At 33.4% G+C, this 12,585-nt stretch overlaps 1 protein-coding gene across 2 annotated transcripts in view; it reads right to left on the bottom strand.

The window, feature by feature from the left end:
* Nucleotides 1–12,585, bottom strand: part of LOC136033870 (protein HIRA homolog) — a 126,712-nt gene that overhangs the window by 21,503 nt on the left and 92,624 nt on the right. For both annotated transcript variants that reach the window (XM_065714840.1, XM_065714839.1), the window contains exons 11-12: nucleotides 6,269–6,578; nucleotides 3,803–3,983 (exon numbers count right to left, since the gene is read on the bottom strand). In XM_065714840.1, the coding sequence (XP_065570912.1) occupies nucleotides 3,803–3,983; nucleotides 6,269–6,578 (491 nt within the window). The remainder of the gene's footprint in view (nucleotides 1–3,802; nucleotides 3,984–6,268; nucleotides 6,579–12,585) is intronic.

Genomic DNA, 12,585 nt, shown 5'->3' with positions numbered 1-12,585 from the left:
GTCCTTGAAAAGTAAATTATTAGGATGCATAAAATAAAAAAATTATTGACTGTCCGTATAGATGACTTCGAAGACCACACTGCCTTTCCATGACGAAAGTAAAACAGTTCAAAATAGGGATGAAACCTTTTAATTGACAGTGAATATATATAAAAATTATTTAACTGGATATTTCGAACACATATACAGTGTTCATCATCAGCAGTAAAAGTTTTACTGCTGATGACGAACACTGTATATGTGTTCGAAATATCCAGTTAAATAATTTTTATATATATTCTCTGTCAATTAAAAGGTTTCATCCCTATTTTGAACTGTTTTACTTTTGACTGTCTTTAACACTTGGACGCTGCCTTTAACAACACTTCAGAGGTCAATATCTGGAACACCATGAACAAGATAAAATTGTTGTCAGAGTGATTTACCCATAATTTCTCAAAAATTGTCTTATCTTCAATCCTTCTATCAGGAATGACTTCTTTACTAAAGAATTGCTAAGCTTTATTGTGTCTGTCTTTATAGATTTGCTACGGGGTCACCAGGGCAACAAGGTTAGGATTATTCTTGAATGAACGTAACATTTTCAACAAGGAGTTAATATAAAATACAAGAGGAGCATATTTTGGAGGAAATAGTTATTACGACTAAATGATTAAAAAAGGTAACATTGGTATTTTTTCGTTTAGAGCCGTCCAAATTATTAAAAAACACCAATTAAAGTTATGGATGTAAAGGTGACTTATATAGAAATGGGATGCTTAGACAAAATCAGAAACATCTAATCTCCATTGCTAGTAAGATCTACTTTTTATATTCTGTTTTATTCAGAAAGCTCCAAAGCCATTAATTTTTTATGAATATAATATTCTTCTTGAAAAACCCTAAATAGACACTTTTGAAAATCCCTAAATAGATTCAAAAGTTAGCGCTCAAAAACTAGAACGCGTAAAAGAATTTTATCCAGCTTAACGCCCAGGAATATAAAAAAAATCGACGAAAAAAAAACAGGATTATAAAATTTTATTTTCAAACAAAAGAAAAAAAAGAAAGAAACAAGAGCTAAGAGCTCATATAGCACTAGTGACCTGGCCGGAATAGCCAAGAGCTCATATGATATGAGCTCTAGAAAAATTCTAAGAATCAATAGATTGATTTAAAAGAAAAATCAGAGACTTAATGCCGGTCGGCATTTAAAATAAGAGCTCTGAGTCACGAGGTCTTTCTAAATATAAAAATTCATTAAGATCCGATCACCCACTCGTAAGTTAAGAATACCTCATTTTTTCTAGCTTTTCCTCTCCCTTCAGCCCCCCAGATGGTCTAATCGGGGAAAAAGACTTTATCAAGTCAATTTGTGCAGCTCCCTGACACGCCTACCAATTTTCATCGTCCTATCACGTCCAGAAGAACCAAACTCCCCGAAGCACTGAACCCCACACCCTAACTCCCCCAAAGATAGCGAATCCAGTACGGTTGCGTCAATAACGCATCTACGACATTTGCTTATTCTACCCACCAAGTTTCATCCCGATTTCTCCACTCTAAGCGTTTTCCAAGATTTCCGGTTTCCTCCTCCAACCACCCCCCCCAATGACACCGGATCTGGTCGGGATTAAAAATAAAAGCTCTGAGAAATGAGTTCCTTCTAAATATCAAATTTCATTAAGATCCGGTCACCCATTCTTAAGTTCAAAATACCTGATTTTTTCTAATTTTTCCAATTCAACACCCCCTAGCTCCTCCAAAGAGAACAGATCCATTCCAACTATGTCAACCACGTATCTATATCTTGTGCTTATTCTTCCCATCAAGTTTCATTCCAATCTCTTCACTCTAAGCGTTTACCAAGATTTCTGTTTCTCCCCTCCAACCCCGCCATGCCCTGGATCCGATTCGAATTGAAAATGGAGCATCTGAGACATAAGATCCTTCTATATATCAAGTTTAATTAGATCCGATGACCCATTCGTAAGATAAAGATACCTCAATTTCACATTTTCCAAGAATTCCGGTCCAGTTATGTCAGTCATGTATCCTGGACATGTTTTTATTCTTCCCACCTAGTTTCATCATGATCTCTCCGCTTTAAGTGTTTTCCAAGATTTATGGTCCCCTGACCCCCTCCCCCCCCATGATGCGAGATCCGGCCGGGATTTAAAATAAGAGATCTGAGTTACGAGGTCCTTCTAAGTATGAAATCTTATTCAGATTCGATCACTCCTTCGTAAGTTAAAAACACCTCATTTTTTTCAATTTTTCAGAATTAACCCCCCCCCCCAACTCCCCCAAATAGAGCGAATCTGTTCCGGTTATGTCAATCACGTATCTAGGACTTCTGCTTATTTTTCCCACCAAGTTTCATCCCAATCCCTCCACTCTAAGCGTTTTCCAATTTTTAGGTCCCCCCAACTCCCCCCAATGTCACCGGATCCGGAGCGGATCCGGTCCGGTTATGTAAGTCACATATCTTGGACTTGTTTTTATTCTTCCCACCAAGTTTCAACCTGATCTCTCCGCTTTAAGCGTTTTCCAAGATTTTAGGTCCCCCCAACTCCCCCCAATGAATCTGGATCCGATCGGAATTTAAAATAAGAGATCTGAGTTACGAGGTTCTTCTAAATATGAAATTTCATTAGGATCAGATCACCCGATCGTAAGTTAGAAATACCTCATTTTTTCTATTTTTTCCGACTTAACCCCCCACCCCCCCACTACCCGCCAGATGGTCGAATCGGGAAACAACAACTTCTAATTTAATCTTGTCTGGTTCCTGATACGCCTGCCAAATTTCATCATCTTAGCTTACCTGGAAGTGCCTAAACTAGCAAAACCGGGACCGACAGACCGACAGAATTTGCGATCGCTATATGTCACTTGTTAAATACCAAGTGCCATAAAAGGGGCAAATTTTTCAAAAAGGGGAACATGGAAATTAAAGAATTTCAAATATTTCGATTGTAAACTCGTCAACCTTCATGACGGGATTTTGCCTTAAACACTAAAGGGGCTAAATGTTTACCTTTCAAAGGGAAAGTTATTTGCCCTTCACAGCAAAAATAAGCAAAATTGTGTGAACAATTCCAGTCCAGACTGATGAAAGAAAATTGTTCAAGTGAAAGGAATTGGAATTAGTAAACTTCGACATTGCTCTTATAAGAATTAAACAACAGTACAACATTGTCAACTTAAACCAGACAAATTAAAACAAGATTCAATAGAGTTTTATTTACGTTTATTATGATTTGTCCAAACTTTAGAAGTTTTAAATAGAAACGTTATCATTCCTCCAGGAATTGGAATTACTTCAGAAAAAAAATTCCGCAAAATGGGTAGATACAAATAGTATTGTTATAACGAGTAATAGGCACTTACATCCATTTGATATCTAATTAGAGGAATTTTGTTTGTAAAGTAATTTGTGCTGAGTTAATGAATAACCACTGTTTGAAATAGAAAACACAAAATGAAATACACACAAAATAATCTATTGGAGTTGATAAGGAAAAAAAATTTCTAGATCTAACGATAAACCAGGGGTGATGAAGACATTTGAAAGAAAAAGGTCGAGGATTTTTTTTTTTTAGTTTATTAGCAATTCATTTTATCAGTACCAAATTTTTCAACATTCAATATAGCTATAAGAAATGGCCAGCACCAATATTCGGTTTTTGTAAGTAGTGTTTAATTTGTACTGGTCTGATTGATTTGAATTTAACTTTGAATTTCGATTTTTTTTTCTCAGAGACCACCTTAGGTTTCTAGCCATATCTTTTAGCTTTTCTATTATTTTTTTTTTTTTTACCTTCAGTTCCAACACAGATAACTTGATTATTGCATTCTAATGCAAGAATCCTGGAGGAGAACACTTGCTCCCAGCTCTTGGTGCTTCCTCTTGAGCATATCAATTTGTGAAGTGAATCACGTCCAGATGTCATAGCCTCGTTATTAGCTTCAATATTTAGCAAAATACCATTTTGTTCAACCTGAAATAACTTCAACGTGATATAAACATGTATAATCATTGCACAAAATCAGTGAAAAAAAAAAAAAAAAAAAAAAAAAAAAAAAAAAAAAAAAAAAAAAAAAAAAAAAAAAAGACGTAATTTTCTACAGTTAAACTGTATAAACTAAAACAACTCAAAACTTTTCAAATAATGTTCTTGTTTTTTACTGCCAAATTAGCAGCTACTTATGAACGACGTAACTGGTTAAAATATGTTTCTATCTGAATCAAACCACTAGCATTGATATAAAAAAGAATAAAGCCTCCCTCATGTGTTATACCTTCTCCCGGATCTGTCACATGGAGAGGTGGTCGTAGATACCTGGGACGAGACTAACTGGGTCAAAACTTAGAGCTTTAGTACCGTTTTCAAAGGCCAAAAGGGAATGACAACCAGCCCGTAATCCATACTTAATTTTTACTTAATGTGGTCTTTGTAATCCCCCAAGGCATTAGATTGAAGGTTCCAGAATTCACTATGAAAAATCGACAAGTCCAATCATTGAAGTCGAAAACTCCAATGATGGCATGGCCCTAGCAACCCGGGGCCCAAAATTAGACAAATTGGTTATTATTCATATATAGGTTTAAAAGTAGAAAAAAGACGGGAATGTTTAATCATGGCTGTCTGATTGGTTTGAAAATCCGGGTATCATTACCCTGACCAAAATGACTCCAAGTTTTATCGGAAGGGGAAGGATGCAGGAGGACCTGAAAATGGACCAAACAGTGTCTGTCTCTGAAATTGCTGAAACTCAGCCCATAGGTCACAGGGATAACAGGACCTTGATGCATATAATAATTTTGAATTGTGGACACAGGTCCGCTCAAAAATGGAAATTAGTAATTTTTTTGCGATTGGTTTGAAACTCATGTCCTTAGGTCCTCCATTCAGAGCCAATTGCATAAGAAAAAAATTTATAGGTTTACCAAATAGTGGAACCGGAAAGCGCCAAAATACTGTATTTTCGAACACCTCAAAACTACCTGTGTTCTTGGGGCATTAAACTGGACCATAATTATTCATCAATCGGCATGGAATCTGTAACTGAAAGTGGCCGATATATATATATATATATATATATATATATATATATATATATATATATATATATATATATATATATATATATATATATATATATATATATATATATATATATATATATATATATATTGCCTACGGATTGTTCTGGATACCCGGCTGACTGACCGTGTTTCAAACAGTAGGTTGTGCAAAAAATGTGGTTCAATCCCGCTTTCTAAGGCTATAGTGAAAGAAAGGTTGAGATGGCTAGGCCATGTTCTGCGGATGAAGGATGACAGATGGCCGAAGATTGTCCTTTTTGGCCAACCGTCTGGGGCTACACGGAAAGCAGGTCGTCCTTGTCTGGGTTGGGAGGATGTCATAATCAAAGATTTAAAGGAAATGGAAGCTTCCTGGGAGGGTGTAAAGAGGGATGCCTTGAATAGATTAGGTTGGAGGAGGAGCGTGCGTAGCTGTGTCGACCTCAGGCGGCTTGGTGCTGCAGTGAGTTATTAGTAGTATATATATATATACATATATATATATATATATATATATATATATAACTACTGAGCCCCTCAACTCGGGCTCAGGTAGTTTGAAGTCTATTGTTAAATAAATGCCTCATACAAAAACCATGTAGTTTTTGGAAAGGGTTTATAGTTCCATCATTTTCAGATTCACATTTACCAACAATCATAAATTTATTTTCAGCTCTTTACAAAAATGCATGGCGGAGTAACAAAAATTAAAAAAATAACTTCTATAAGAGAGAGAGAGAGAGAAAAAAGAAGAAAAAGGGAACCAGATCAGAGGTGAAAGATCACAGCCGATTGAGGATGTTTGCAGGCAAGCTTCGTAAGTTTCAGATCAATCTAGGGAAATCCACAAATATATATAAATTTGGGGTATTAATGCAATAAAAGCATAAAATAAAAAATGGAAAAAACCAGAAATAGTATGAAAAAACATCTTTATTGTGAAGAACAGTTAGAAATGCTAAAAAGAAGTAAAATATTTAGGATATTCAGAAAGACACAAATATTTTCAACCATTAAATTTTACCTTTGTCTTTGTTATTAATTAAATGCATTAAATGTATTGATAAGTGCCTGTATATGTGGGGGAGAGGGAGGAGTTCTCCCATAGAATACTAAAAAATAAATGTATTTACCTATCCCCTCATCTATAGTGCAAACATTTATATAAAAGAAATTATGGAAAAATACATTACTTACTGAGGAACTATACATTCTTTTAGCTTCTAAAATTGGGAGCTTAATTCTACCACCACCTGCACCTTGAAAGTTCACACTTAATGCCCCCTGACTTTTCTTGGGCGTTGACTGAACGGCGGTCATTCTTGGTCTTTTAATAACGTCAAAATGCTCCGGCAGAGGCGCAGAAGTCTTTTTCTCAGATTTCTGCTTCTCAAAGTCATCATCAACTCCCTCTTCAAGTCTTTCGACAACAATCTGTGAACTCGGCTGAGCTGAGCTTGTAAAAGTGATTTGGTCACTTGTAATGGTAGTTGCATGGGTAGCATCCCTGGAAAAAAACATGCAGTATGTCACATAAAATTTTTGGAGTGCCACTTAATTGGAAAGTAAATTTTTCCAGGCAAAAAAAAATAAAAAAATAAAAAAACAAACAGGAAGCGTCATTTTCAAATTTAGTGACTTCGGATTAGAGCCAGACATATCTTAATGATATTTAACTATAAACAAACAGGAATATTTGATTACATACATATATATACATATATATACATATATATATATATATATATATATATATATATATATATATATATATATATATATATATATATATATATATATATATATATATATATATATATATATATATATATATATATATATATATAAATGTACTGTCCGTCTGTTACACTATTTTCTAAAAAAAAAGGAAAAACAACTAAACAAAAGAAGAAAAAAAAAGAAACGGAAAATCTAACCGAAAAAAGAAAAAAGAAAGAAAAACTCAAGAAAAGGAAAAACTAAAAAATAAAGAAGAAAAAGAAAACAAAAAAATAAAAAAATAAAAAAGATTAATAAACTAAAAAGAAATAAAAGAAAAAAACTAAAAAAAATGTAAAAAAGTAAAAAAAGAGAAAAAAAACTACTAAAAAAACTAGAAAAAAAGAAAAAACTAAAAAAAGGAAAAACTGAAAAAAAGCAAAAAGGAAAAATGAAAAAAAAAAATTAAAAAACTAGAAACGGAAAAAACTTAAAAAAGAAAAAAAATTAAAAAATGAAAAGACTAAAAAAACTGAAATAAACTCAAGAAAAAAGAAAACTAAAAAAATAAGAAAAAAAGAAAAAGCGACAATGCTGTCAGAATGTTAGAACAGAATGTCAGAACAGTTAGAACAGAATATCAGAACAGTTAGAATCCGACACAAGCGACAATGAGCCATTTTTTCTCAAAAATGGCTCTATATTTTTCCGAGAGAATTGGTATCTTGGGATAATCTCGCATTAAAAAAACTGATCCAGATAGGTCAGAAGTCTGAAAAAATTCGTCAAGAGCCTTAATTTTGGTTTTTGCAAATGACATCCTATTCTATGTTAATACATAATGTGTGTTGAAAGGCCTAAAAAACGAAACTTTGCTGCATCAATTGCGACAACACCTTTACGGGCAGCCTAAGCAGAGGCCACTGCTATCTGAAGTAATCAAAATCCAAAAACGTGTCAAATATGAAAATGAAGAACAAAGACCCGGGCGGTTAGGAGATATGCGGAAACGACAATTAGAGCGTGTCAAAAATGAAAATGAAGAGCAAGGACACATACGGTTAGAAGACATGCGACACCGAGCATGTGAGCAAGTCAGAAACGAAAATGAAGATCAAATACACACACGGTTAGAAGAAAAGCGGCGGCGTGTCAAAAATGAAAAGAAGAACAAAAACAAAAACAGTTAGAAAACATGTGACACCGAGCAATGTGAGAAAGTTAAAGAAGAAAATGAAGAGCCAAGACACCCGCGGTTAAGAGATATGCGACACTGAGCACGTGAGCAAGTCAATTAAAAATCAACCTGGACAGTGAGAATCAAAACATGTCAAAATTGGAAATGATAGCGATGATGATTAGGTTTGGGATTTTAACATGGATAAGGCCATCGATGCGTAGCATACCTTTGTCAAAGAACAAAAAATACTCGTGAAAGTTTGACTGCACTATCAAAAATATTATAGAGGTTGAAGGAATGGAAATAAAGGAAGAAAACGTTGAGGAAGATTAGTGCAGCTTTTTTTGTTTTTTCTTCAAACTTTATAATAAAAAAAAACATTTTGCCATCTGGCTTTCACCAAGGCGCAACTGACACTAATTTAGGATCGCTAACTTTTAGTTAACTATCTACTTTCAGTGATTTTTTTCTTTTTAACTTTATATTTCTATTCGGTTTTTACTTGACACAGCATTGATACACGATAGTTGTTTTGGCTAGTGAAGGCACAAGGGTACATGGGTCACAAAGAGACGGTAGGTACCCTTTACGAAATTTAGTTTATAACTAACAAGCTCAGAAAATCTCAAACGCAAAATTTGGCTGGATCCAGCTACCACTATGCGTAGACAGCGTTTTGATTTAGGATTTCTATATTGCGATACTATCCCCAGATCTACAACCAGTAATATCAGATACTCTCAAATACCAATTTGGGTCGAAGCCATTGCCCACTTGTGGTACACGCACTTAACATCTTTTGATTTTGAAATCTATTTCATTATTAGGCTCAGATCTGTAATCAGTAAGCTCAGAGACTCTTAATAGGAATTTTGATGAGAACCTAACACCATTTTGAGATATGTGCTTAACATTTGTTGATTTAAAAATTCTCCCACGCAGTAATTTTAGCCTGAAATTTATAATTGGCAACCTTATGAATAGCTTAAATAGCAACATTTGTGAAGATCAAAGACCCTTCACTTAAAGGATAGTTAATGGCTTCTGATTAGGGTCAGAGATACTACGACTTTAATGATATTCAATTATTAACGTTAAATCATTCAGGATAATTTTTTACATTATTTATGAATGATCGTGGTCGAAAGAATTTCGTCATATCAACTCGTGCACAATCGAGGGATGCAAGAGGGGCCACTGCCCACTTTGTCCTACCCAGTCAAACAGATCCAAAATCCCTGAACTGTCATATTAGATCATATTAGTTTATCATATTAGAATATAAAGCCTACAAGCTGCAATTATTACCGTTTATTAAATTTAAAAAAAAGAACTTTTCAAAAATAGTTTACGAGAGAAGTAAAGAGCTTTATTAAAACCCAAAACGAGGAGAAAAAGTCATATAATAAGTTGAGCATAGAATGAACCCACAGACATTACTATGAATGATCAGCGTCCAAGCAGTGTCACCAACGTCCAACCCTCAGGTCCAACTAGTGTCATTTAAGATTTACTGAAAATTACTTATATGCAGAATAGTGTTTCTTTTTCATAGCCTTTAAAAAGTGGAATATCAATCAACATTTTAGAGAAAAAACTATTGAGTTTTAAAATCAATAAATTTGAGACAATCAATTAGATTTTTCTATTCTAAAGAAGATACTCCTTTTCGTTACAATTGCCTCCACGAAATCCACATTAATGCTAGAATATCACTTGCGTTTTACTGAAACTTCTACATGTTTTGAACTTATTATCATAAAATAAATCAAAATTTAAATATTATTCAAGATTTCGGAATGAAAGAAACAACTACTATGGGAATTAATGTATTTTTAATAATCTTAATTTCCCTAGGTCTTAGATTTCCTTAATACGTTAATAATAATTTTTGTTCAGATTAAGTTGGACTCATCGTATACTACTTTTTTACTTTAATTCTGTTTATTGCAAACTTTAATCAAGTACTAGTTGTAGAAACTGTAGAAGTTGCTTTTTTAACATTATTGGGACAGGAAAAGGGGAAAAAGACCTATGTAACCAATCAAATCAAATCAAAATCAATCTTAAAATGACTCTGAATTTAACAAGGCAAAACATGTCTACCATTTATGATATACTAAGGAACTTCCCGATAGATGGATATTTGTCGATGACCTAACGGTCTTCGAAATTGCTATAGAACTTACATAAGCATCTTCCAAGATATTGTACATGATTCTTCCGACTTAGACATGAAAGGAAACCATCTAAATCCATGATAATGCCAATATGTTTCCTTAAATCCCCGCCCTTTTTCTTAATCCTATCCCTTCAGAAATTTCTGATTCCTCCTCGAAATTACTTGGTGTCGCAATTTCTTCTAATTTAAAGGGAGATATCCACGCTAAAAATATCATCCACAAAGCTAATGCATCTATCTCGCTCCTTAAGTTTCAAAGTAAATTTGGCGTCCGTCTTCAAATTCTTTAAGGATTTATACTTCCTTTGTCCGCCCTCCTTTTGAATACGCTTCTCCAACTTGGCACCCTGGCCTCTCCCGGGAACAGTTCGATAGAATTGGATCCATCCAAAAAAGAGCCCTAACAATGATTTAGAAAGAAGGCTAAACTCCATACTATGTTCTTCTAAAAATTAGGTTAGAGACGAATGAGTGGAAGAGAGTTACGTTGTACCGCTGTTTTTCAGAAATTGCGGTAGCAAACCCTTGCACAGAAAAATATCTTTCCTAAATGATACTCCCTACCCGGATTCCACCCTTACCGGGCTATTTATGAGCCGACACAAATCTTGTCCACTCCCCAGCAAAGCATTCGCTGCTTTGCCTCCAGATATTAAACACATTTTGGTCTCCTACAATACTGGGAACTATATTAAAACAACTGGATAGTTCCCTTTGGTTATTACTTCTACAGGTATTATCTATGTCTTGTATATGTTCGCTCGTTTTCCTACCTTTTACGTTTTCAGTGTTCTTGTTAATTTCTCCTATAAACATTCATTGAAAAATTCATTGAAAATTCATATATAAATTAATTAAAAATTCATATATAAATTCACTGAAAATAATTCAGTCAAAAATTATTACTGCTGATTCCTTTATAATCTCTAACCAATCATGATTGAAAAAAAAAAACAAAAAACAAAAAAAAAAAAAAAAGAAACACACATATCTATATGCAATTCTGGAAGAAGAGAAGAGCGGTCTTGGTGAATTGATCTACCTGAAATACATACTTGGCATATTTTGTGCTTGATATGTAATTTACGTCCATATTCAATCTTATAATTGTGAATCGGTTGAAAAAACGTCGGAAGAAACAAAAAGACAGGGCAGAGGTAAAGAAAAAGAACACAAGAAATATAGAAGAAGCATACGACAGGCAAGCGAGGGGTGAACCTGGAGACGACCGACTGGTCTCATCATTCTCTACGCAGTCCTGGCAAGAACCATTAGTATGTCAAGTTAGTCATACACTACTCATATATATATATATATATATATATATATATATATATATATATATATATATATATATATATATATATATATATATATATATATATATATATATATATATATATATATATATATATATATATATAATTTATCTTAGTCAATTTAATAAAATGACAGTTTTACACAAAGGTTAATGAACGAATTCTTCAATCTGTCTATCTAGCGCATCCTCTTGCCACCTTTAAGTATTTTGCTATTTTTTTTAACTTTTTTGATGATTTTGCACTGTTTTTAGTTTTAACTATATAACACGATTTTGGTCTATCTGGGCTTGTGATAGCAATTTTTTGAAATTAATATCCTATCTATTTTACTTAATGCTTCCGAATTTTAGATGCCTGTATCATAATGTTAACCCCAGTGTTGTCACAAGCAAGCTCGAGAATATCTATAAACATAATCTTGGTGGAAATCAAACACCATATGGGAAATGTGTACTTAGTGTGGTTTTTGATAGTGTTAACTTAGCTTAGTCACGCTAGTATTTTAAAGATTCTATTTAAAATCTTAAATTTGAACTTAAATTCATTGAAAATAATTTAGTCCAAAAATTATTAATGCTGATTCCCTTACAATCTTCAACCAATCATGATTAAAAAAAAAAAAAAAAAAAAAAAAAAAAAAAAAAAAAAAAAAAAAAAAAAAAAAAAAAAAAAAAAAAAAAAAAAAAAAGAAAAAACACACATATCTATATATGCAATTCTGGAAGAACAGAAGAGTGGTCTTGGTGAATTGATCTACCTGAAATGCATACTTGGCATATTTTGTGCTTGATATGTAATTTATATCCACATTCAATCTTATAATTGTGAATCGGTTGAAAAACCGTCGTAAGAAACAGAAAGACAGGGCAGAGGTAAAGATAAAGAACACAAGAAATATAGAAGAAGCATACGACAGACAAGCGATTGTTAAACCTGGAGACGACTGGTCTCATCATTCTCTACGTAGTCCTGACAGGAGCCATTAGTAAGTCGAGTTAGTAATACACTACTCATACTTCTAAAAAATAATGAATACAACGAAGTTATCAAGATTTATATAATCATTTCAAAGGAAGAAAAAAATTGAGCTACTGCATAATTGAACTAAACA

The sequence above is a fragment of the Artemia franciscana genome, chromosome 12 (genome assembly GCF_032884065.1).
Source record: "Artemia franciscana chromosome 12, ASM3288406v1, whole genome shotgun sequence".
Taxonomy (NCBI): domain Eukaryota; kingdom Metazoa; phylum Arthropoda; class Branchiopoda; order Anostraca; family Artemiidae; genus Artemia; species Artemia franciscana.
This window is presented reverse-complemented; position numbering and strand designations above follow the sequence as displayed.